Source organism: Hyperolius riggenbachi, chromosome 1 (assembly GCF_040937935.1).
Source record: "Hyperolius riggenbachi isolate aHypRig1 chromosome 1, aHypRig1.pri, whole genome shotgun sequence".
NCBI classification, from domain to species: domain Eukaryota; kingdom Metazoa; phylum Chordata; class Amphibia; order Anura; family Hyperoliidae; genus Hyperolius; species Hyperolius riggenbachi.
In genome coordinates, this window is record NC_090646.1 from 551328002 (window position 1) to 551351806 (window position 23805).

The 23805-nt window shown below is 42.0% G+C and overlaps 1 protein-coding gene across 3 annotated transcripts in view; it reads right to left on the minus strand.

The window, feature by feature from the left end:
* CAMK4 (calcium/calmodulin dependent protein kinase IV) overlaps positions 1–23805 on the minus strand; it is a 223558-nt gene that overhangs the window by 16990 nt on the left and 182763 nt on the right. For all 3 annotated transcript variants that reach the window (XM_068247354.1, XM_068247356.1, XM_068247358.1), the window contains exons 6-8: positions 22092–22182; positions 13344–13418; positions 5079–5154 (exon numbers count right to left, since the gene is read on the minus strand). In XM_068247354.1, coding sequence (XP_068103455.1) covers positions 5079–5154; positions 13344–13418; positions 22092–22182 — 242 coding nt within the window. The remainder of the gene's footprint in view (positions 1–5078; positions 5155–13343; positions 13419–22091; positions 22183–23805) is intronic.

A 23805-nucleotide genomic window follows, 5' to 3' on the forward strand; every position in this document is an offset into this window, starting at 1 on the left:
GTGATTTAGACAGTACTGCAGGCTAGTGAACTCCTCACCAGTGGAGCTGATGGGAATCAAGAGTAATTAACGAGTGCTCATCAGTGGAGCTGATGAGCCTCAGAAACCAATAAAGCTAGGCCCCTTCAGAGGTGCTGGCTGGCACTAGCTGAAAGTCACTGCTAAATACGGCCAGACCTACAGGGGTTCTGGGAACGTACTAACAGTCACAGCAACTGCATAGTTTGGCAAAACCTTACCAGAGGAGCTGGCAAGGTACTATCAGTTTAAGTGACAATCCAATTAACAGAGCTCGTGACCAAATAGTTTAGCTAGACCTTTCCAGTGGAGGTGGCAAGGTACTATCTGTCACTTTAAGGAAAAGTAGCGATACCGCACCAGAGGTGCTGGTGGGTAAATAGCACACCTCACCAGTGGGGAGCACCACTGGTGAGTAGAATGGTCAGACAGGCAAGGTTCAGCAACAGAGAGGTTCGTTTCAGAACAGAATCGTGAGGCAGAAGAGTAATCGGTAATCAGGCAGAGGTTCAGCAACTTTAAGGCAGATAGGCAGAAGTACAGAATCAGAAAACGAGATCAGAGTCAGAGTTTAGCCAGAGTCATACACAGGAAATCAGTAATAATCAATACAATCAAATGAGCTAATTATAGATAGATGTATATCGCAATTATTGCATATACATCTATCATCAACAGGAACCTCACTACAATATACAAAATAACTAAAGTCCTAGTCTTGTGTGAAATCCCTGGTTTCCTCCCAGATCAAAACACACCGGAACTTATCTAAGGTCTGAGCGCTAACACACTAGTATTCACGACAGCAGACAAGGACAGAGTAACAACTTCAGGTTTAAATACTGAAGGCAGATTCAAGCAGCCCCGCCCAAGGGGATGAACCAACCTGCAAGGTAGATTGACAGGTAGAAGTCAGCTGACCACAATGTCAGCTGATCTGTTTCCTACGCCCATAAAGGTCCTTTTGCTCCATGCGCAGGCCTGCTGTGCAACAGAGACCCCTGTCCCACCAGAAACAGACGTTATTTCCCACAATGCAACAAGGTTTAAAGACAGCACACTGTCAGGGCCATGGTCCTAACATCATACTGTGGGAGGGGTTTCACCACAATATCAGCCATATAGATGTCCCTGATGATCTTTTTGAGTACAGGTAAATATTTCTAATGTGAAAGGGGGTATTGGCTATTGATTGACGTTCAATTGTGGGTTAAACTTCCTCTTTAACTGTAAATTCCTGAATTTGCCTAGTATAAGGTGGAATATTTACTATAAAAGTGCATGAAGGTAATATACAGTATACAAGCTTGTCAGGTCTTTAATTTGACAATATTTATATCTGATTGCTTAAAGCAAATCTGAAGTGGGAGGAATATGCAAGCTGCCATCTTCTTTCACTTACAAACAATGACAGTTACCTGTCTGTCATGCTAAGCTTTTGGCTTTAGTTGTTCTTGAATTACACACCTGCATCAAGCATGCAGCCATTGGAGTCAGACCAGTGTCAAAGCATTTGATCTGCAGGCTCATTCTGTGCCAGTGACTTATAGTATTATGCTTGGAATACAGCATACAATTTTCTGTTATATTTTCTGTTAGATTTACCTGCCAGATAGATAATTTCCAACATGTTGGAAATTTTCTATCTAACCATCTATCTGCCTAGCAATTAGGCATTGTTCTACTCAGCAGGAGATGACCAGAAGACAATGCACCAGAGATAATGGCCAGTCTCTACTGGAAATAATCTAACAGAAAATCTAACAGAAAATTGTATGGTGTATTCTCAGTATTGGAGGCAGAGCATCAGCACAGAATTCAGGAAACTGGAATGGTTTATTAGAGAATTAAAGATGGCAGCCTCCATATTCCCTTTAAATTGGATATGAAGCTGTACGTGCCATAGCATTAGAGTGCTGTAATATGTGATCTATTAGTAGAAGTAGGTAAGGTCCTGATTAGTGTTGATCGTAATGAATCTTCTTTTGCTAATTTTCACACAGAGCCGGGACAAGGTCCTTCAGCACCCAAGGCTGAGACACCAAAGTGCGCCCCTCCATCCCTCCCACTCCAGCTGTCACACACTGATTGCTATTAGATAAATAGGTGCCCCAGAGCCCCCAACCTCCCCAACACCTTAATCTCTAGTTATCTGGCTTGCAGTCACTGCTATGTATCCCCTTTTCTTATTTCTTTCTGCTTCAAACACAATTGGGAATGACAGCTGAATGAGTTGTGCGCCCCCTCCTACACTGCGCCCTGAGGCTGGAGCCTCTCCAGCCTCTGCCTCGGCCCGGCCCTGTTTTCACATAATTTACACAATTGATCATAATTATGATTTTGCATGTAATCTTTATTGATATTTTCACATAAATGAGTTTATGTTCGAACATGTCTGGACACTGCGTGCGAAAATTCATTTTCACCACCAAATGCATTGAAGTCAATGGACAAAAGAAAGACCCTTCCCTGCTTGTTTGCTGTGAGGCAGAATGAAGGGTAATTCTACTGCTTTTGCATCTCTTTCAGTATATATGGGATCTCCAAATGCATGAAAAAATACATAGCAAATGCACAGGTTAACAGATGGATTTTTCATGTGAGTTTTGTTAGTGGGAACAGAGCCTATGAATGCTGTTAACTGGCTGAGTACATTACAACACAAAGCTATCCAGATAGCTGAAGGCTCTTCATCCGCCATGGTGTTATACTGAAAGTGAAAATGCCCATGCTGTATAAAGACTTGTGAGGACTATCTGACATCATGCAACTATTATATCAAAGCCTTTTACTGAGAAATGATAATAAATACAGAGAGTCCAGGCACTGTTCCGAAAGTGATCCTTTATTTCAGTATCTCAATAACAGGCAAGGTACAGATTAATGGTGTGGCGGGGAGAGGAACCAGAGAGAGGGTGGCGCTCATAGTGGCTCTCTGTCTCCCTGCATCCACTCTCTGGTTACTCTATCACCGATACAGCGTTCTATGCACCTTGCCTGTCATTGAGATCTAAGACTGTTTTCTGGACACTGCCTGGACTCTCGACATTTTGCTTGCAACTTGCTATGGTGGAGTTACCCCAATCTGGTTTTCGAGAGCACATAGCATTGATCTGGACCTGATGTTACACTGTACATACTGCACTGCAAGTCCAGAACTGAGTGCTGGGCTATTCCTTTCTTTATTTGACTCATGATAAGACTTAATAATGCATATTTTACCCAGGCTGATGTACATGTTAATTCTATGGAGCTAGTGTAGCACTGTTACTATAAATAAAGAAGCTATAGTTTTGCCAAAATCCGGGTGAAGAGCCGGTTATTCTTTCCTATTAGCTGTGTATTTTTGCACCCTTGGTGGATGGAGGTGTGGACTGGGTGTGGACTGATCACCCTTATGCATGAATCTGGAGCAGTGTGAGGACTTGTGTATCCTTTACCGCTTCATCTTTTCCACAGCCCAGCTTCCAGCTCCATAGCCAGCCCTTTGTAGGACATTTGTAGGTGAATTTTGGCTGAAACGATTAGTTAGGGAGGTTTATTTATATCTAGTAGGCTTCTTACTAAATCTTGGTAAGGAAAAGTTCAAGTAAGATGATTGAAGTTTAGGAGATCTCAGTGAGTCCCAGACCCATATGCAATTAACTTTTTCTTTATCTCCTAGGAGATAATTTTCATATTGTCTTTAAAATAACTTTGGACCATTTTACAGTTAAAAAGGTACCTAAAAGTTGGTGAAAATTTACTATCAAAATTATTTTGAGCGTTTTCTTGCTTGCTGGACGCTGGTGGTTTAAAAGGCATTTTATGACAAGGTGTGAAAACACCAAGGAGAAAACTCAGGAGAAAAAGGGAATTGCATACAGGCCCCAGTGTCTCTATTCAAATAATTTTTTTCTTGATTTTCACAACTTGTCAATAAAATGCTTAACTACAAGCAAGCTGATACTAGGAGTAAATTATATCCTAGGAGAAAAAGCAAATTGAATAAGGTCCTATATGGTTTAACAATGTTGGGTAGAGCCCTTAGCTTGGGTTGAAGTCACAGTTCAGGCTTGTGGTCTTTAATACACATTGGGCTCAACCCAATTCACTATTTTTCCTAAGTGTTCTCTCAGGACATAATTTTTCATCTTATGTTTTAAATAACTTTTGCACTCTGCAATTCAAAAAGTACCAACAAGGAGGTGAAAAAGTACTGTGAAAATTATTCTGAGTGTTTTCTTGCTTGCTGGTGGCTTAAATTTATAATGTGAATCATATCACCTAGGAGAAAACTTGTGTGACTAGCAATCCACTGAGTTTTCTGCATTGCACATAAATAATTGTTGCTTTATTATTTTTTTATTACCTGGCTTGTTGGGTTTGCAAAGTGGACTTCCTGAGTAGATGTCAGCTGCAGCTTGATTAAACTGTGTGGCAGTGAACTCTCCAAATCCCCCTGCCATCTCATCCTCACCCACATGAGGTAGTAAGGGAGCAGCTGGGAGGAGGCCCTGTCCAGTTTTTCACTATGAGCCCAGGGCTGACCACCTTTTCTCTGTGTTGCTGGGAGAGATTAACTATTTGTGACCAGTACTTCAGCATTACAGCTCCACAGTCTCCTAATCAATTCCTATCTTGCTAATGGTAATGGTAAAGGTAATGCATGTTACCAAAGCGATATATCACGGGTCACGCTAATAGTGCAACTCGCCGTATACTTCTGTAAATGTAATGGTAATATTACTGTGCCCCGTCTGCGCACAGAAATGTTACCGCAGTTTAGTGCATCAACTCCTATGTGTAATATCAGAAAAAGATTTTATTTCCAGAATGGCTTTAGATAATGGCGAAGCGTTTCGCAGGTTAATACCAACTTCATCAGGACAATCATTTGTGCCAAAAAGAGTAATATAGGTGAGCTCTGAGCACCTAGTCAAATGTAGGAAAGCATCTCATAGATTATGGACGGTCTAACACAGAGAAACAACAGTAAAAAATAAAATGAAAAAATAGATAAGATCTAGGAACTTTTAAGAATCCGTTCCTACGTTACAAAGACTATTTGCAGTACTTACAATATATAGGTGATTATGCCCACAGACCACATGTCCACTTCAGGACCATAAGCACATCCCCTGAGAATTTCTGGAGCTAGAAGAAAATAAAATAACACAAATTAAACTAAAGAAAATATTGCTATCTGTGGGTAAAGATGCAACTGTAAGAAACAAAAATCATTAAATTGCAATAACAGCAAACTTTTTATTCTGCATAATGCATTATAGCCTGTAAATGGTATTGTTTTTGGCCCATGATTTTGGGTGGTATTAGATTTATTTAGTGACATATGTATTATCTGAACAGCAAGATTGTATTGTCATTCTGTTCTGTGCTGCAGATCCTCTCCTTGTACTATAACAATGTATGCTAGCCTAAATAACTGCCAAATGTGCCTTGCTGTATACATCCCATGAGCACTTTAACAATCCATCACAAACAGCGCTGTCATTTAAGCGTATTGTAAATGGTAACAACCTTGGGCCATATATATGGTTGTTACCATTTACTATTTGTTTCATTTACAATGTAGATTGTTGATGGAGGAACATAGAACACAAGGGGGAAGTAATAGGACCCACGCTTGCAGGGGGCAGATTAAACAGAAGGGAAAGCCTGGTGAAGTCACCTCTATGCACTCACTGAGAGTGATGTGCTGTTAGTGGCGTAGCTAAGGAGTTGTGGGCCCCGATGCAAGTTTTACAATGGGGCCCCCCCAATCACTGTATACATAACAATTGATACACCAAAACCTGCCAATGGCAACTACAGTGTCAGAGGTGCAAGAAGGGGATGGGGAACAGTTTGTTAATGATTACCACTATTCAAAGTATCTGTAGAAGTGATTATTATGAGCACAGGACCGATAGAGAGCTAATACTGCAGTTGAGGAAGGGCCCTGATGCGGTCGCAACCTCTGCAACCCCTATTGCTACGCCCCTGTGTGCTGTGTGCAGGTAGCTGCATGCTCAGTGAATGCATAGAGGGGATTTCACCCGTTTTGCATTTTATGCTATTTTGCAAGTACAAGGGGCAGACAGATTCTTGCCTTGAGACGGCTTTGTCTAGAAAAAGGGACCCTACGCAGTCCTGAGACTTTATTTTGCTTTATTAATGGTTTCTATGAAGCAATGATGATTGTTATAGGAAGTGCCAGCTTTCTCTTTTCACTGTATACAACAGGAGGCCTCATCCTCCTTGTAGCTGTAGCACTCCAGCATCTAATGACAGCGGCTGAACCAATTGTGAGAGGAAGACAACTTTGATTGGAACAGATTAAACATTCCGGAGTGAACTCTGGGAGTGAGACATGATTACTAACACACTAACTTTATCACAAATTGTATGTGTGTGTGTGTGTGTGTGTGTGTGTGTGTGTGTGTGTGTGTGCGCGTGAGAGTGTGTGTGCGTGAGAGTGTGTGTGCGCGGGCATGTGTGTGTGTGCGCGCGCGCATAAGTGTGTGTGTGTGTGTGCGCGGGCATGTGTGTGTGTGTGTGTGTGCGTGCGCATATATGTGTGTGTGTGTGTGTGTGTGCGTGCGCATATGTGTGTGTGTGTGTGTGCGTGCGCATATATGTGTGTGTGTGTGTGTGCGTGCGCATATATGTGTGTGTGTGTGTGTGTGCGTGCGCATATATGTGTGTGTGTGTGTGTGTGCGTGCGCATATGTGTGTGTGTGTGTGTGTGTGTGTGTGTGTGTGTGTGTGCGTGCGCATATATGTGTGTGTGTGTGTGTGTGCGTGCGCATATGTGTGTGTGTGTGTGTGCGTGCGCATATATGTGTGTGTGTGTGTGTGTGCGTGCGCATATGTGTGTGTGTGTGTGTGTGTGTGTGTGTGTGTGTGTGTGTGTGTGTGTGTGTGTGTGTGTTGAAAAAGATTGAGGCTCGATAAAGTTTCTGTATTTGAAGGGTACTAGTGCTCAGCCCCATTTCTAGGGGCGGCCGTGGGCGAGGCAGGTGTCTTCCCGAAGTGCAGTGAGGGAAGGGGAGGGGGAACGGGGCCAGTGATGAGGGGGAGCTGCGGCTACATTTGGACTCAGCCTTCGGGGTGGGGGGGACAGACTTCTCCCTCCCTCTCCCCAGGCCCCCGCTTCTTGTTCCCTCCTCCACTGCAGAGTAAGCACAACGGAAGCCTATAAAAACAACTCACCCCCTTCTCGGCTCCAAGCGATGTTCACTTGATCCAGGCTCCTCTGTCTGCAGCACTGCTTAGCTTACTTTCTCTACTTCCTGATTAGCAGGAAGTAGAGAGAGTAAGCTAAGAGGTGCTACAGACAGAGGAGCCTGGCTACCTATACTGGGGGCACCTATACCTGGCTACCTATAGTGGGGATGGCTAAATACCACATCACAAAAAATTTTTACGCCCTTGCCGTGGCTGCAATTTATCCTAGAAACTGCCCTGATAGTGCTCATTCCCAAAAAATCCTCTTCATCCTGTTCCAACTGCGGCAACATCTGTCTTGAAAGGTCACGCCGTGTTTGTTCCAGAAACGGGGTTAGCAAATGTGGAACCCAACGTGCACACAGCAGTTTGTCATGAATAATTTCATCATGAATCATTTTCCACACACTACCATAACTGAGGCCAGTTTCATTCATGATTATTTTGAGGGTTGTATTTCTGTCTTCCAGGGTTACACATTCCACCTTCTTCACCATGGTTGCAGGGCCGGTTCTATTATGAAGCAAGGTGAAACACTTGCATCACATGCAGAGATTACAGGGGCAGCATGTTTGTACTGTGTTTACACTTACAAAATGCAGTGAGAGTAGGAGGATAAGCGAGAGGAGAGCGAGCGAGGGAAAGAGGTCATCATTGCGGAAAGGCAGCTTGTTGTGCTGTGTTAGGAGTCTGACAGTGAGTGAGGAGGGTGAGGCAGGAGACCAGCCGTGTCTTATTTGACCTGTACAGCAGAAGGGAGGAGGTGACACTGCTGTCCTGACTGATGAGGAATGGAGGATGGCCGACTGGCTGAGGGTGAGCAGTTTGTTTGTCACAGACTTGCAGCCAGCCAGCCAGTGTGTTATTGTGTTTAGCTGCAGCATGGCATGTGTCAAGTTGTTGCATATGCTCCCTTGCTGACTGAGAACATTAAATGAAGCAGGAGAAATTGTGGGGTGCTGTACGATCATTTCAAAATGGGGAGGGGGTGGGGAGGGCATTCTCACAAGTTTGCTTCAGGCAGCAAAAAGTCTAGAACCAGCCCTACGTGGTTAAATCGTCCATCAACGATGGTCTTCCAAGAAGACTTGGTTTGTCTGTGAGGGACATGTGACCACTTTGGAAATTCTTTTTCTACCTCACAATAGTGTCATAAGATGGGCAATAATTTCTATAAACTGTCACCTGCTACTTCTATAATATCCTACCCACTACACTAACACTGCATCCCCTTCATTTCACATTTCAACTCAATGTTTACCCGCTGATAGCTTTTCTCCTCATGTTGTGTAATCTACTTGCCAATGCTTTGTTTATAAGTAGGTTATCAGTTGTCCAGCTTGCACACTGCTGGCTGCTTAGTGAAATTAGACCGGCTGTAAATACCAATGTGAGCTGTGTGTATTGGGATTCCTTATTGCCAGTCCCAAGTAAGATATCTGTGGCCATGGCTGCCCTGGAGAAAGCAAGGCTGCTGCCCCCACTTATCATAATCTCGCCTGGGCCCACCATGCTGACGTCTGTATTCAGGCTTCATATTTTACTACTGGGTAATATCTGCTATACAGTGAAGCTGCATTCATGCTTCCTCAGCCTGGAATCACATTCTAATTGAACCCACTAAATACACCGTAAGCATTATAATGATGAACATTTTTTTTTTTCCTCATTACAAAATGCTCTTCTCTGCACAATACCGTATGCTCTGTTTTATGTAACAAAGAAGATGAAATATTGAATTAGCGTGGACCTAACAGAATTATATGGATATTTGGCTTGACAGGATAAATAATAGGGAGCAGGAAGCAGATGCACAGCAACGAGCCATGCTTCTGCTTATACATGGAAATCAGGCTTGTTTGTGAGACATCAGAACACAATAACACAAGCATCACATAACAACCAGTGCATTTTTCTCTCTGAAGGATTTTTTTTTCATTGGAAAATGGGTGCAGCCGTTTGTCAAAAATACAGAGAAGGATTCTTTTTTTAAAAGAATCATGTCATAAAGTACCAAGTTATTTTATTTACTATTTATTTAGCAGTGACATTTTTCACACTGCTGTACAGAGTATAAAGTCATGTCACTCACTGTCCTTCAAAGGAGCTCACAATCTAACCTCTACCATAGTCATATGTACACTACTGTAGTCTAGGGCCAATTTCAGGGAAAGCCAATTAACTTATCTGTATGTTTTTGGGATGTAAGAGGAAACCTAAGTGCCCTGAGGAAACACACACAGACATGGGGAGAACATACAAACTCTATGCAGATAGAGCCCTGGTTGGAATTTGAACCGGGGGCCCAGCACTACAAGGTGAGAGTGCTATTATTATTGGCATCTGTGAGTTAATATAAGATAACTAAATATTCAAATCTTTTATGTCCTTGCACAATATTGTGTCCTGACAGTTCCATGAAACAGCCATCTGTGTGATCTGCCACAGTCCAACCATTTCTGGCTGACTGCAGAAGACCTTAAAGGAATACTGTAGGGGGTCGGGGGAAAATGAGTTGAACTTACCCGGTACCGTACTTCTAGTGGTCTCCCGCAGACATCCTGTGCCCGTGCAGCCACTCACCGATGCTCTGGCCCCGCCTCCGGTTCACTTCTGGAATTTCAGACTTTAAGTTAGGTCTGTGCCTGTGCGGTACGCTCCTGGTTACATCAGCGGGAGCGAGGACACGGCAACTCAGGCACAGTGGTTTTCAGACTTTAAAACCACTTAACGACCGCCTAACGCCGATAGGCGTCGGCAGGTCTTACGTGGTTTTTCATAGAAACGGCCTTTCCATGTCAGTTCATGGAGGGTGTCTCCGTGATCAGTCGGAGAGCCGCCGATCGTGGCTCGCCGGCAAAATGTAAACACGCGGGGAAGAAATCCCAAGGTTCCAAAACCTTTAGAACTAATGATTGGAACTCAAATTGGCTTGGTAAGCTCAGTGACCCCTGACCTACATACACAGGTGAATCCAATTATGAGAAAGAGTATTTAAAGAGAACCCGAGGTAGGTTCTAACAATGCTATCAGCACACAGAGGCTGGGTCTGCATATACTGTCCAGCCTCTGTTGCTATATCGATCCCCCCCTAAGCCCCCCTGCGCTCTGCTATGCCCCCATAAATCACCCAGCCATGCTGTCGACACACAGCGTGTTGCAGCCGGTTGTTTACCTCTATAAGTGTCAGTCTCGCCGCTCCCCTGCCTCCTCCATAGCTCTGGACCCTGCCCACGTCCCTTCCCTCCCTGCTGATTGGAGGGAAGGGACGCGGGCGGGGACCGGAGCTATGGAGGAGGCGGGGGAGCGGCGAGACTGACATTTACAGAAGTAAACAGCCGGCTGCAACATGCTGTGTGTCGACAGCACGGCTGGGTAATTTATGAGGGCATAGCAGAGCGCAGGGGGGCTTAGGGGGGATCGGTATAGCAACAGAGGCTGGGCAGTATATGCAGACCCAGCCTCTGTGTGCTGATAGCATTGTTAGAACCCACCTCAGGTTCTCTTTAAGGGTGTCAATTGTAAGTTTCTCTCCTCTTTTAATTTTTTCTGAAAAGTAGCGACATGGGGGTCTCAAAACAACTCTCAAATGACCTGAAGACAAATATTTTCACCATCATGGTTTAGTGGAAGGATACAGAAAGCTGTCTCAGAGATTTCAGCTGTCTGTTTCGACAGTTAGGAGCATATTGAGGAAATGGAAGACCACCGGCTCAGTTCAAGTTAAGGCTCGTAGTGGCAGACCAAGGAAAATCTTGGATAAACACAAGCGACGAATGGTGAGAACAGTCAGAGTAAACCCACAGACCAGCACCAAAGACCTACAACATCATCTTGCTGCAGGTGGAGTCACTGTGCATCGTTCAACCATTCGGTACACTATACACAAAGAGATGCTGTATGCGAGAGTGATGCAGATGAAGCCTTTTCTCCGCCCACAACACAAACAGAGCCGCTTGAGGTATGCTAAAGCACATTTGGACAAGCCAGCTTTATTTTGGAATAAGGTGCTGTGGACTGATTAAACTAAAATTGAGTTATTTGGACATAACAAGGGGCGTTATGCATGGAGGAAAAAGAACACAGCATTCCAAAAAAAACACCTGCTTCCTACAGTAAAATATGGTGGTGGCTCCATCATGCTGTGGGGCTGTGTGGCCAGTGCAGGGACTGGGAATCTTGTCAAAATTGAGGGGCGCATGGATTCCACTCAGTATCATCAGATTCTGCAGACCAATGTCCAGGAATCAGTGACAAAGTTGAAGCTGCGCTGGGGCTGGATCTTTCAACAAGACAACGACCCTAAACACGGCTCAAAATCCACTAATACATTCATGCAGAGGAGCAAGTACAACGTTCTGGAATGGTCATCTCAGTCCCCAGACCTGAATATAATTGAAAATCTGTGGTGTGAGTTAAAGCGAGCTGTCCATGCTGGGAAGCCATCAAACCTGAATGAACTAGAGATGTTTTGTAGAGGAATGGTCCAAAATACCTTCAACCAACATCCAGACTCTCATTGGAACTTACAGGAAGTGTTTAGAGGCTGTCATTTCTGCAAACATTTTGTATTCATTTCTTTTTTGTGATGCCCAAATTTATACACCTGGCTAATTATTGCACACTTACTGTAATTCCAATAAACTTAATTTCACTTCTCAAATATTACTGTCTGTGTCTCATATATGATATATATTTAACTGACATTTTTTTTATCGTAACAACCAACGATTTATACAGGAAAATTATGACGATTAACAAGGTTGCCCAAACTTTCCTTTCGCATCCCACTGTATATATATATATATTCATATATTTGTATCATGTAAACAGCTGATCTTTATCCCAGAAACATACTGCATGGAGCATGGCCTGTTTACACTCAGTAAACTCCCAATCTCCCATCAGGCATCAGGGCTGGTATTAGTGTCCGTATTTGGAAGATGCACCCATAGCAAGATGAAGCGTCTTTCAAACACACCAACATAATTCAAGATAAACTGTCTCCAAAACTGTTTTTTTATTTAATAATGCAGCACAGTAATAATCATGGTAAATCAAGAATAATTTCATATCACCGAGTGATTAAATAATTGTTAGTTTCTGAGAGTTATGAATCTCAATTATACAGTCCCCTAAAGCAATGTCTGATATTGAATCTCATTACTGCTTCAGAATACTTTGTTGAAAGGAATAACAGAACTACATAAGCTTACAGGCGACCGTTAACCCCTCTGTTATAAGGTACTCAAAGCAGAATCAATCTGTCAATACTGTATACACAAAATTCACATTATGTAAGTTTGCACATATTGAAAAGTATGCTTAGGGACTTTGTAAAAGAACCGAAAACTTAAAGGAGCACTACCGTGAAACATTGTTAAATCTAACATACTGGTATATGCATACACATAAGCCTTTATCCCAGAGTAAAATGTGCTATACATTACTTTTCTCCCATGTTGCTGTCACTTACAGTAGGCCTTACAATCTGACAGATCTAATAGGTTTTGGACTAGTCCAACTTCAAATGGGGCTTCCACAGCATTTGCTTTGTTCTTTACAAAATCACCACATGAAAAGAATCTATACAAATATGCTAGCTAGCTTAATACTGGGGGCTCACCTGGCTACCTATACTGGGCAGGCTCATTTGCTACCTAAACTGGGGGCCTATCTAAGACTGGGGGCATATTTGGCTTCCAATACTTGAGTGGGGGCTTGTCTACTACCTAAACTGTGGCAGACCTAAAACTGGGGGCACGTTTGGCTTCCAATAATTAGGAAGGGGGGGGGGGGGGTTGCAGGCACATCTACCTATGCTGGGGTCATATCTGCAATCTAAACTGGTAGCTACTGAATACTGATAGGAAGGGGGGAAGGCACATACGCCACCTAACCTGGGGGCCTACCTAATAGGAAAAAGAGAAAGGGGTTCAGGTTGCAATATGAAAATCCTTTAGGATGCTGAGTCAAATGCGTGAGAGAACAATTCATTTGTGTGAGTTCACATTTTATGTCATGGTGTTTAATTACAAGACTAACATGAAGAAACAGATAATAATTTTTTTCTTTTCCAAAACATACTGAAAGACTAAGGATTGTATTATTCCTACCACAATATCCAGGAGTCCCACAAACAGTCTTCATTGTCACTTGATCATCCACAATTTTCGAAAGGCCAAAGTCAGCTGGAAACAAGAACACAAATATTGTTTTATGTTTCTCGTTTATATTTTCCACATATATGGTAAAAACATATACTATAGATCCCCTTACTGCATTCTTAGGGTGCCTTATCAGAGTTAATGTGCCTTATTAGAGTTAATGTGCCTTATCAGAGTTGGTGTGCCTTATCAGAGTAGCATAAAGACTGCTACGAACTTATGCCTGCTAATTGGCAATGACGAGTGTTCCACTCGTCCTGCCCTGAGTCCCTGCAGGGTTCAGTCACTGTAAAAGACATTATCCCCGCACTTTGATTGGCCCATTAGTCTGCCTGTCAATTGACAGGAAACTTGACAGGCAGCCTATTGGGCCAATCAAAGTGCGGGGATGATGTCTTTTAAAGTGATTGGACCCGCAGGAGCTCAGGGCAGGACTAGTGGAGCTCTCGTCATTGCCAATTAGCAGGCATTAGAGGTTAGAGAGTAGGCAAAAAAACGATTCCCTCTCATGTGATGGAGTTGGTGAGGCTGCCACAGGAATGAGAACAGTTTTAACTGGAGCCATAAAGAGGTGGGAGTGAGAAATGAACCTCTCAGTAGTCCATAAACAAAGAGAAAAAGAGGAGACAGAAACAGACCTGGATAAAGGCCGTTGCTCTTCAGTAACAGCCAGGTAATGCTGTGCACATTAAAGGAGGGGGACTAGAAAAGGGTTGCACTTAAGGTCCATACCCACTACATAATTTTTCAGGTTTTTTTTAGCAACAAGCAATCCTTTTTGCGATCTTGCAATGTGGGTACAGGCGTGCGATTACATGAACGAGGTTTGGCAATGTGCGGTGACAATGGCCATCACGGTGCATCGGATCATTAACCATTTATGCCGCAGTGGCAGCTGCTACAGCCGCAGCAATATGCTAGTCACGTCCCTGTAATTTGGGGCGGTTTGCATGCAATTGTGTCACTATACATTATACTAGGGATATAATTTGAATGTTGCAATAACCAGGACAAATGGGCAAATAAAATGTGTGGATTTGAATTGGTGTAGCTGGATAGTGTAATGGTGTGGCTGGATAATGTAATGGATAAGGGCTCTGCCTCTGACACAGGAGACCTGGGTTCCAATCTCGGCTCTGCCTCTTCAGTAAGCCTTCACCTATTCAGTAGGAGACCTTAGGCAAGTCTCCCTAACACTGCTACTGCCTATAGAGCGTGTCCTAGTGGCTGCAGCTCTGGTGCTTTGAGTCTGCCAGGAGAAAAGCGTGCATTGTTTTGTGTTTGTTTGTTAATTACGGTAGCATGTGGTATTTTAAAACTATAATGGCCGAAAACTGAGAAATAATGATTTTTTTTCTTAATTATTCCGGTTAAAATGCATTCAGAATAAAATAATTCTTAACATAATGTACCACCCAAAGAAAGCCTAATTGGTGGTAGAAAAAACAAGGTATAGATCATTTCTTTGTAGTGATATATTGGGGAATGAAAGGGAGAAGCGTTGAAATGGAAAATTTCGCCCCATCCATTAGGTGAAAAGTACCGCAATCACTTGACTTCCCGTTCGCGCCCACTGTGTACCGTTGCATGATGTCGTGTTTACCAGCCTGCAGGAAGATGGATCGGGGAACACTGATCTTCGAGGGGCGCCACTGGGATCCATCTTTCTGGGTCATCAGGTGAATATTCAGCTTTGGGGAGGCAGTGTCTGGGCTGTCCAAAATGTGATTAGTGGTCTGTATTCAGCACTCAGGGTAGTTTAATTGCAGTCACAAAGAAGGGCTGTACAGTGACCTGAGTTTCTAGCCACTGTCCAGACCAGCAAGTATGTCTGTTTTGAAATGTATACATCTGGGATCTGGTAAGGATTGCTGGTCCCCTTGCACAGCCGGAGGCAGATTTCATGATTTTTGTTGCAATCTTCTCCCTCACACTTTAATCTACAGTGTTTGAGCTACATCAAGGAAGAAACGAATGGTAACAGTGGGAAACAAGGTGATCTGCAGTGGGATGAGAGTGAGCATGGTGGTCTTGTTATGCATCAGGCAACACAAGGCTGCTGAGTATCGAAAGTGTCAATAAATTCCATCAGGTTCCTGCTAAACGTCTGAGTGTCAAACCGCACTCTCCAATCAGGAAAATCCACAGGTCTCTCTTGTTCTACGCTGTAAACATTATGGCTTCATTGCCCATAGAAGGCGAAATCCAGGCCACACAACCTATGCCAAAATCCATAGGCTTCTGGCTCTACAGAACTCTTTCTAAGTAATTAGCAAACGCTGTGCGTATTAGGATTGCAGTTCTAATCATAAAATTACATGGATAAAAAAAGGATTTTTCAAAAGCCTAAAACAGTCTAAAAAGAGCAGCTTATTTGGGGTTTATCGTGAACATAATCAAGCAAGCGTGAACAAATTAACAGTAATTTCTCCTCTCCCTCCAGCCTCAGCATAGATAACAATACGTGAATAAGCACTCAGCAATTACTGTGAATAGTTCACATTGTTACCTGTTCATGAAATGTCCTGCCAGCTCTGCATTCCAGCAGTATTCCTGGTTAGCAACTGTAATTTATTTACTTTTAATGGATTTGTCTTTTCTAGGCTTTACAATAGGAACCTTTCAGTCAGGGAGCAATCTGTAGCCTGCAGAGGGAATGTGAAAGCCGAGCACCTCAGAGATGATGTCTTTTAAAGAAAGAAGCTACAGAATCAGAATATTGAGGTCAGCATCATTTTCTGCTGCTCTTTGTGCTCTTACTAATCAAATGACAAGATGCTGCATTTCTCTAGCCTGAGGGCACTCTGCCATGGAGTAAAGTCTTGTATATAATGTCTGTTAGCATTTTACAAAATAGTCCAAGTTAAGCTAAAAGGTGAATTGTTGAAAATCATGTTTCCATCCTCAGAATGCTTTTTTTGGTAGGCTTAAAGTGGAACAGTACAATGTGTGCTGCCATGTGCAATGACATAAAGCATGTTGGTAAAATCATTCTCCTGAGACAGAAAGGGTAATAACACAACTAACTGTAGTGCACGGGAGTTTGGTAAGGGGGCATCATCCAGTTCCCAGTTACATGTTGGAGCCAGTAAATATACACTAGCTCTCTTTATTTATCTTAAACACTAATTCAGGAACCCGGGGGTGGTGGGGCTGGGAGGCTGGAATGGGGATATGCCCACAAAGGCTACTTCTGGGGAGGGAGGGGAATATGCTCACACAGGCTGCTTCTGGGGGTGGGGGGAATACTTGCGCACAGGCAACTTCTGGTGAGGGAAGGTGATATGCTCACAAAGTCTACTTCTGGGGAGGGAGGGGGGTATGCTCACAAAGTCTACTTCTGGGGAGGGAAGGGGATGAGCCCACAAAAGCTTCTTCTGAGGAGGGAGGGGGATATGCTCACAAAGTCTACTTCTGGGGAGGGAGGGGGATATGCTCACAAAGTCTACTTCTGGGGAGGGAAGGGGATAAGCCCACAAAGGTTACTTCTGAGGAGGGAGGGGGATATGCCCACAAAGGCTTCTTCTGAGGAGGGAGGGGGATATGCTCACAAAGTCTACTTCTGGGGAGGGAGGGGGATATGCTCACAAAGTCTACTTCTGGGGAGGGAAGGGGATAAGCCCACAAAGGCTACACCTGAGGAGGGAGGGGGATATGCTCACAAAGTCTACTTCTGGGGAGGGAAGGGGATAAGTGCACAAATGCTACTTCTGAGGAGGGAGGGGGATATGTCCATACAGGCTACTTCGGAGGGCGGGAAGGGGGAAATTTCTGCCCACAGGCAGGGCCGGATTTACCATAAGGCACGTGCCCACTGCCTACAGGCACCTGATGATGGAAAGGTGGCTCACTCCCCTCCCTTAGTGCTTCCCTCCCTCCTTCCATATGCCGAGTCCTGAGCAGTGTGTAAATGGGAAGTTACACAACTGGCTCCCGACACTCCACTGACAAGATCTCCCTTCAGTCGGGGACACCACTAGCTACTTAATACTGAGGGTACATCTGGCTACCTACTGCTAAGGGGCACCTGTAGCTATCTAAGATGGCTAAGGGAGAAGTGACAGCTGAGCCAGCCAGCACACTTGTGGTGCAGATCAGCGGGGGTTTGTAAGTTCATGGAGGGCGAAGTCTAGGGTGCCAGGATATATGTGTCTATAGGCTCCTGTGAGGTAAATCCAATTTGTTAAATTTTGTTATATTTTGCAAATTATGTTAAATTCGATTTTCAAGTGAAAATTTTCACACAAAAAAAGTTTTCATATTTTTGATTTTTTGCGTTATTATTATTATTATTTATTTATATAGCGCCAACACATTCCACAGCACTTTACAAAGCACAGTAAAACGTAGGTACAACCGAAAAATGTACAGCAGAGTCTCAAGCAGCACAAATAATGCAACAAATGCAGTAAACATTAGGAGGATGACCCTGCCCTTGCAAGCGTACAATCGTAAGGATAGTGGGGGACACACTACAGGTAAGTTAAAATTGTTCCGATAAAAATATTATTTTTAAGCATTTTTGCGGTAAAAATATTGATATTTCATGTTTTTGCAATAAAAATTATTGATTTTCTTTAGTGATAAACACGAAAACGGGAAAATGTAAGACATTTTTTGCAAAAAATTTTAAACAAGCAACAATAACAAATTATGATCACTTTTGCACATCTCATATAAACTCTCCAGTGCTATGCTCTTGTGCTATTACTGTATAGAGCTCCCTTCACAGCTGCATTTCTGATTATGTGTATCAGTCAATCGCATAAAGCTGGCATTGAGAGGAAATATAAATCCCTTCATAACCAATATTAAGGAGAAGTGGCTGAGTTAAACCTTACTGTCCAGTGCTCTACATCTAACTGGAAACCTGGTGATCAACGGGTTATGGGGGGTCATTTATTATTTACGCTGAACTCCAGGCAAATATCTAAAAATATCGCACTAAGCAGGGGCTGAAAGGGTACCTGAACTTCTTCAATTCTAACCTACATAACTCTGTCCAGCCTGGCTCCTCCATACATCACTCCCCTCGTGTTCAGGTACCATCCTGTGTGTGCCTACACCCTGCCAGTGATCAGTGATGGTAAGCTCTGATGATGCTCAATTTATGTTTTGCTCAGTTTTACAGCAGGGCTATGTTCAATTCAATGCTAAATGTACTTTTACCTTCTAAAAACAAACCAGTGACTTTTAAAATAGAGAAAGCCACATGCCTACCTCGGTAGAGGGAAGCCTCTGGATGCTCCTGAGGCTTCCCACGTCCTCGAGACCACCAATCCACTGCTTGAACCCTCTGGAAGTTCGCGGTCACACTAACGTCTTTGAAAAAGCCAAGAACAAGCAGCTCTGTGCTACTGTGCAGATGCAAGGCTTCCTGCTCAGTGCGGCTGCACTCGTTCACAGATGGGAGCAAAGGCACACACACCCTTTTATAAGCCCTTGTTGAAGAGGTTCGGGGCCACCCAAAGCTGGATCAGTGCAGGTAAGGGGACGGGAGAGCCTCTGAATTATCTACTTAGGTGAGTATCTAAATAGGTCATGTTTTTCCCTATAGGTACACTTTAACTTGAGAATGAAATAGGAGTTTTACCCAGTTCAGTCATGGTGATCCAGAACCACAAGGATGTTTAAGGAACAAAAAGGATCCTAAATGCCCCCTGTTAAAATGAACCTGAACTGAATAAAATTATAGGAAAAAGAACATGATGTACCTGAAAATAAATATTACATACTTACCTTGTCGCCAGTCCCTCTCAGAAGCTCACCATATTCTTCTAACAATGATTCCTTCCAGTTCTGACTAGATCTAGTCAGACTTGTCTCACCGGAAACTGAAAGCCTTAGGGCCCTTTTCCACCTTATCAGATGCTGTCAGTTATAACTAAAAGGACAACTGATGTGCAAGGTAATATCCATGTTTCCTTATAGCTCAAGCGATATTACTGGTTAATGGAAGCTGACTAAGATGCTGTTAGACAGTCATTGCCATTTTTAACATTAAAGGATGGAGAATTCCATTGATCACAGTGGACAAAAAGGATGCGGCAGAGGAGAAATAAATTGGTAAGAAGACTAAGTTAGTATGATGTGTGTATGTTTATTTTGACTTGTTTCTTTCAGGTTTGCTTTAAATTTAATAGCAACACTTTAATGACATTTACAGTATTTGCAGGAAGAGCATTTAAAGAGACACTGAAGCGAAAAAAAAAATTATGATATAATGATTTGTATGTGTAGTACAGCTAAGAAATAAAACATTAGCAGCAGAGACACAAGTCTAATATTGTTTCCAGTAAAGCAAATTAGCCATTCAGCTCCATGACTTTCAAAGTCACAGAGAACTCTGCCAGACACTTGAGATAATAAGCTTTAAAAGACAAATGGCCTCAATTCACTAAGATCATGCTGGAGATAATAAGGCAAGAGAAAACTTACCTCCACACAGTAAGAGAGTTATCTCATCTCTTCATTCCTTACGTTACCTCTTCTGTAGTTAATCTACCTCCTCTGTAGTTAAGTTACCTCATCTGTAGTTATTTTCACACGCAGTTAATGAACAGCCTGTCTTTAACTCTGAAGTTATTTTAAGGATTAAAGAGTTAACTTAAAGACAGAAGAGTTAACTTTAGGTTTGCCTGAGGTAAAATGTTTCCTGAATACTACATGCCTTATCACCATGGTAACAACTCTAGAAGAGTTATTAAAGACAGGAGATAAGCTTAGTGAATTGAGGCCATTACTGTATGTTTTTTCCCCTCTGCAGGGAAGATTTTACAGAGAAGGCTGGTGAACTTTTGAACCCATTTAGACTGCTGAATAGTGTCTAAACTGCAAATATTAGAATGATGCAATGTTATAAAAAACACTATATAACTGAAAATAAAAATATTAGAATATTTTCTTTGCTACTAAAATTCTAGTAATTATCCGTATTACACAACCAATTCATTATACCATAATTTATTTATTTTTTTCGCTTCAGTGTCGTCATCTTAAAGAGTTCTTACATTTAAAGCAATGCCCATGCAATGCAGAAAAAGAATACCTGTTTGATTGCAAATTCAGGGTCGTGGAATATATGTTGGCACTTTATAAATGAATACTACTACTACTAAAAATAATAATAATGTATTATTCTTTGTGAATTGTAAGTTTATAGTTATCCCTTTGCTGTGAGCCAAGCTCAGCTTGTCAAAGCTAATGAGTGAGCATATGTTCTGTAAGTCTTAATGAGGCCATTAGCAATAATATCCGGTGCCAATTTTAATTAGAAATTTCATGTTAGTGATTGTTTAAGCAAGATCTGTATTAATGTTTCCTAGAAAGAGATAAACAGGAAACTTCAGTGTAACATTTTTCCATGGATTAGATGAGCAGACCAAAGATGCCATTACGAGGAAGATGCCATTATTCTTGTAGGGAATTAAGAAGGGATTAAAATGAATTTTAGCTTAATTAAAAATGTGTTTATCTTATATATGTTAAATATGGGATATTGATGACATGGTGTTTACTGTCCTCTGGGCCAAGTTTATCATTTCTACAAGGTATACTTTTTTGACCTCCTGTCCATAGCCATGTGGCAGCTTCTCTCTTGCATGATCAGAAGACCTCACTTTTATGTTTAGTAGATCACTTGTCTCAGGTATAGCAGCCATGGCTCCGTTTCCAATTACCCCGGCGATGACAGCCCAAGGACAAAACTAGTTGGGATTGGAGACTGGGCATCATTTCTGCTGAAACCCTTTATTTGCACTATATATGCTGTATATGTGTTTTCACAAGCAAAGGGTCCTTGTCAAAGGAGCCCACCTTGAGAGTATTTGTTTTACGAGCCGTCTTTCATGTATGTGTTTTATTAAAAATGTTTTTATAGTGTGAACACTACTGACTATGCATAGAATTTAAATGTGGTGACCGGTTTGTCACATCTCTGAGCACCGGGTGACAGCAGGTCTGTTGTTGGTACTTAGAAGTTGGCATCTGGATTGGCTTCTTTCTATAGCAAGCGCTAAGGATATTTCTGGGATTCTGCTTTACCTATGTGAATTAGGAACCTCTGGCATCTGCCTCTGACTACAAAGAGGTAACCATGCTAGAAAGCACTTGTAATATCCACCATTATGAGGAAGATGCCATAATTCTTGCAGTAAATATATTTTAAATATAGGATATTGATGATGTTTTGTAGTGTTTATTGTTCCATGGGCAAAGTTTATACTTTACACAAGGTCTACTTTCCTGTCCCCTTTTTCCATAGCCGTTTGGCAGATTCTCTCTCAGAAGACCCCACTTGTTGATGTTTAGCTGACCACTTCTCTCATGTATAGCAGCTGTTCACGTAGAGCAGGTATCCTCCATTCCATTTGCAGCCCACCCATATATAGCAGCATCCCTTACAGTGTACAACACCCTCTGGATGAAGGGTGAGACTCTGGTCATGTGGTCCTTCACCAAGAGACCTTCTTGGTGACTGACATTCAAACACAAAAGCCAAGTCAGAACTTTAACTAAAAGTTGTATCGGTAAGCACCACATAGCCAAAGCTAAATATTCTTCATACAGATAAAGAAAACCTCAATGGATTTGGATTAACATTTGGCACCTAGTCTGCATGAGAAGGCAGAATCTGCAAGCACACTCCCTGTATCAACTCTAATGCTAAGTACAGTATAAGACCGAAAATGTGCTTACCTATTTTCAGTGGGGCATCTGGTGCTGGCGTAGCGTAGAGGAGATTTTCTGGCTTGAGATCTCGATGAACAATGCCATTTTCATGTAAATACTAGAAAGTAAAAACATTCTGTTAGTCCTACTTGGCAGGGAAAATATAGATGACTCTTAAAGTTGTTTTTTAGTTATTTCCGTGGAGAAGTAAATTAATGGAGAGAATCAGGTCAACCCATAACATTGTTACATTATTGCCTACTCTGATGTTTGATAGTTGCAGCTGTGAGTATAGAAATATGGTATGTTTATTATGTTTAAACTATCACTAGGCTAATAAATCCCACAAACAATGTACCCATGCCCATATACAATTCACTTTTTATAATTTTATTATTGTTTTCGGTGATAATTTTTCATCTTCTGTTTAAAATAACTTTTCAGCACTTGGCAATTGAAGAATGCCAAAAGTAAATGAAAAGTATTATCACAATTATTCAGAGTATTTTCTTGGTTGCTGGTGGGGCTTAAAGGGACTCTGAAGAGAGTCTAAATTCCCTTTTTCAACTTGTAGTTATGTCCATCACTATAACCCCTGCTAAAACGCCACTATTCCGCGGCAAAACGAGGGGTTGATACCCCCCAAATCCCCTCTCCAGTGTCCGGGGAGCGCTTCCTGCTTGAGGTAGAGTTAATGGCTGTAGCTCTGCCTCTCAGCGCATCAATCCCGGCTGATCGCCGCCTCTCCCCGCCCCTCCCCGCTGCGGCTCATAGATCTGCCTCCATGAGCAGCAAAATCCACGACCAAGAAAGTCGTGGATTTTGCAGGGAGAATTTGGGGGGTATTAACCCCTCATTTTGCCGCGGGATAGCGGCATTTTAGCAGGGGTTATAGTGATGAACATAACTACAAGTTAAAAAAGGGAATTTAGACTCACTTCAGTGTTTCTTTAAAAGGCATTTTATTGACTAAAGCTCATATACAATTGACCTTTTCTCCTGAGTTTTCGCCTAAGTGATATTTTCAAACGTGTCCATAAAAAGCATTTTAAATAAACCAGAAAGCAAAAAAATACTTTTGATTGTACTTTTCTACCTACTTTGTTCGTACTTTCTTAATTGCAAAGTGCTGAAAAGTTTCTCCTAAGAGAAAACTCAGGAGAAAAAGTATATGGAGCATAATGATCCATTCTTTTCTTTGGTCATCTGTTGCTGCATACCTGGATGTCACATGCTATAGCATGTATTTGTAATCTCCTCTCTCTAAAGAGTGATTCAAAAAATTAATAGATTTAATTTTTTATTAGATAATTTTTATTTAAAAAAAAACAAACATTAAAATGATTGATTAAATAGAAAAATCTAAAATATTTTGTTTGTTTGAAACAAATATATTTTTTTCCCAAAAATTTCAATAAATATTGGATGGATTGGTGGAAAAAATAGATAGAAAAAGACAGAGGCTCCTATGCAATTATTTTTCACCCAAGTTATCTCCAAGGAGATATTTTTCATATACTCTTTAAAATAATTTTTGAGCATTTTACAATTGAAAAAGTACTCAAAACTTGGTTAAAAATGTACTATCAAAATTATTTTGATTATTTTCTTGCATGCTGGTGGTTTTAAAGACATTTTATAACAAGGTCGAAAAATATCACCTAGGAGAAAAAGGGAATTGCATATCGGCCACAATGTTGTATTTGATCATTTTTTTAAATTTTCATAAATATCAATCATA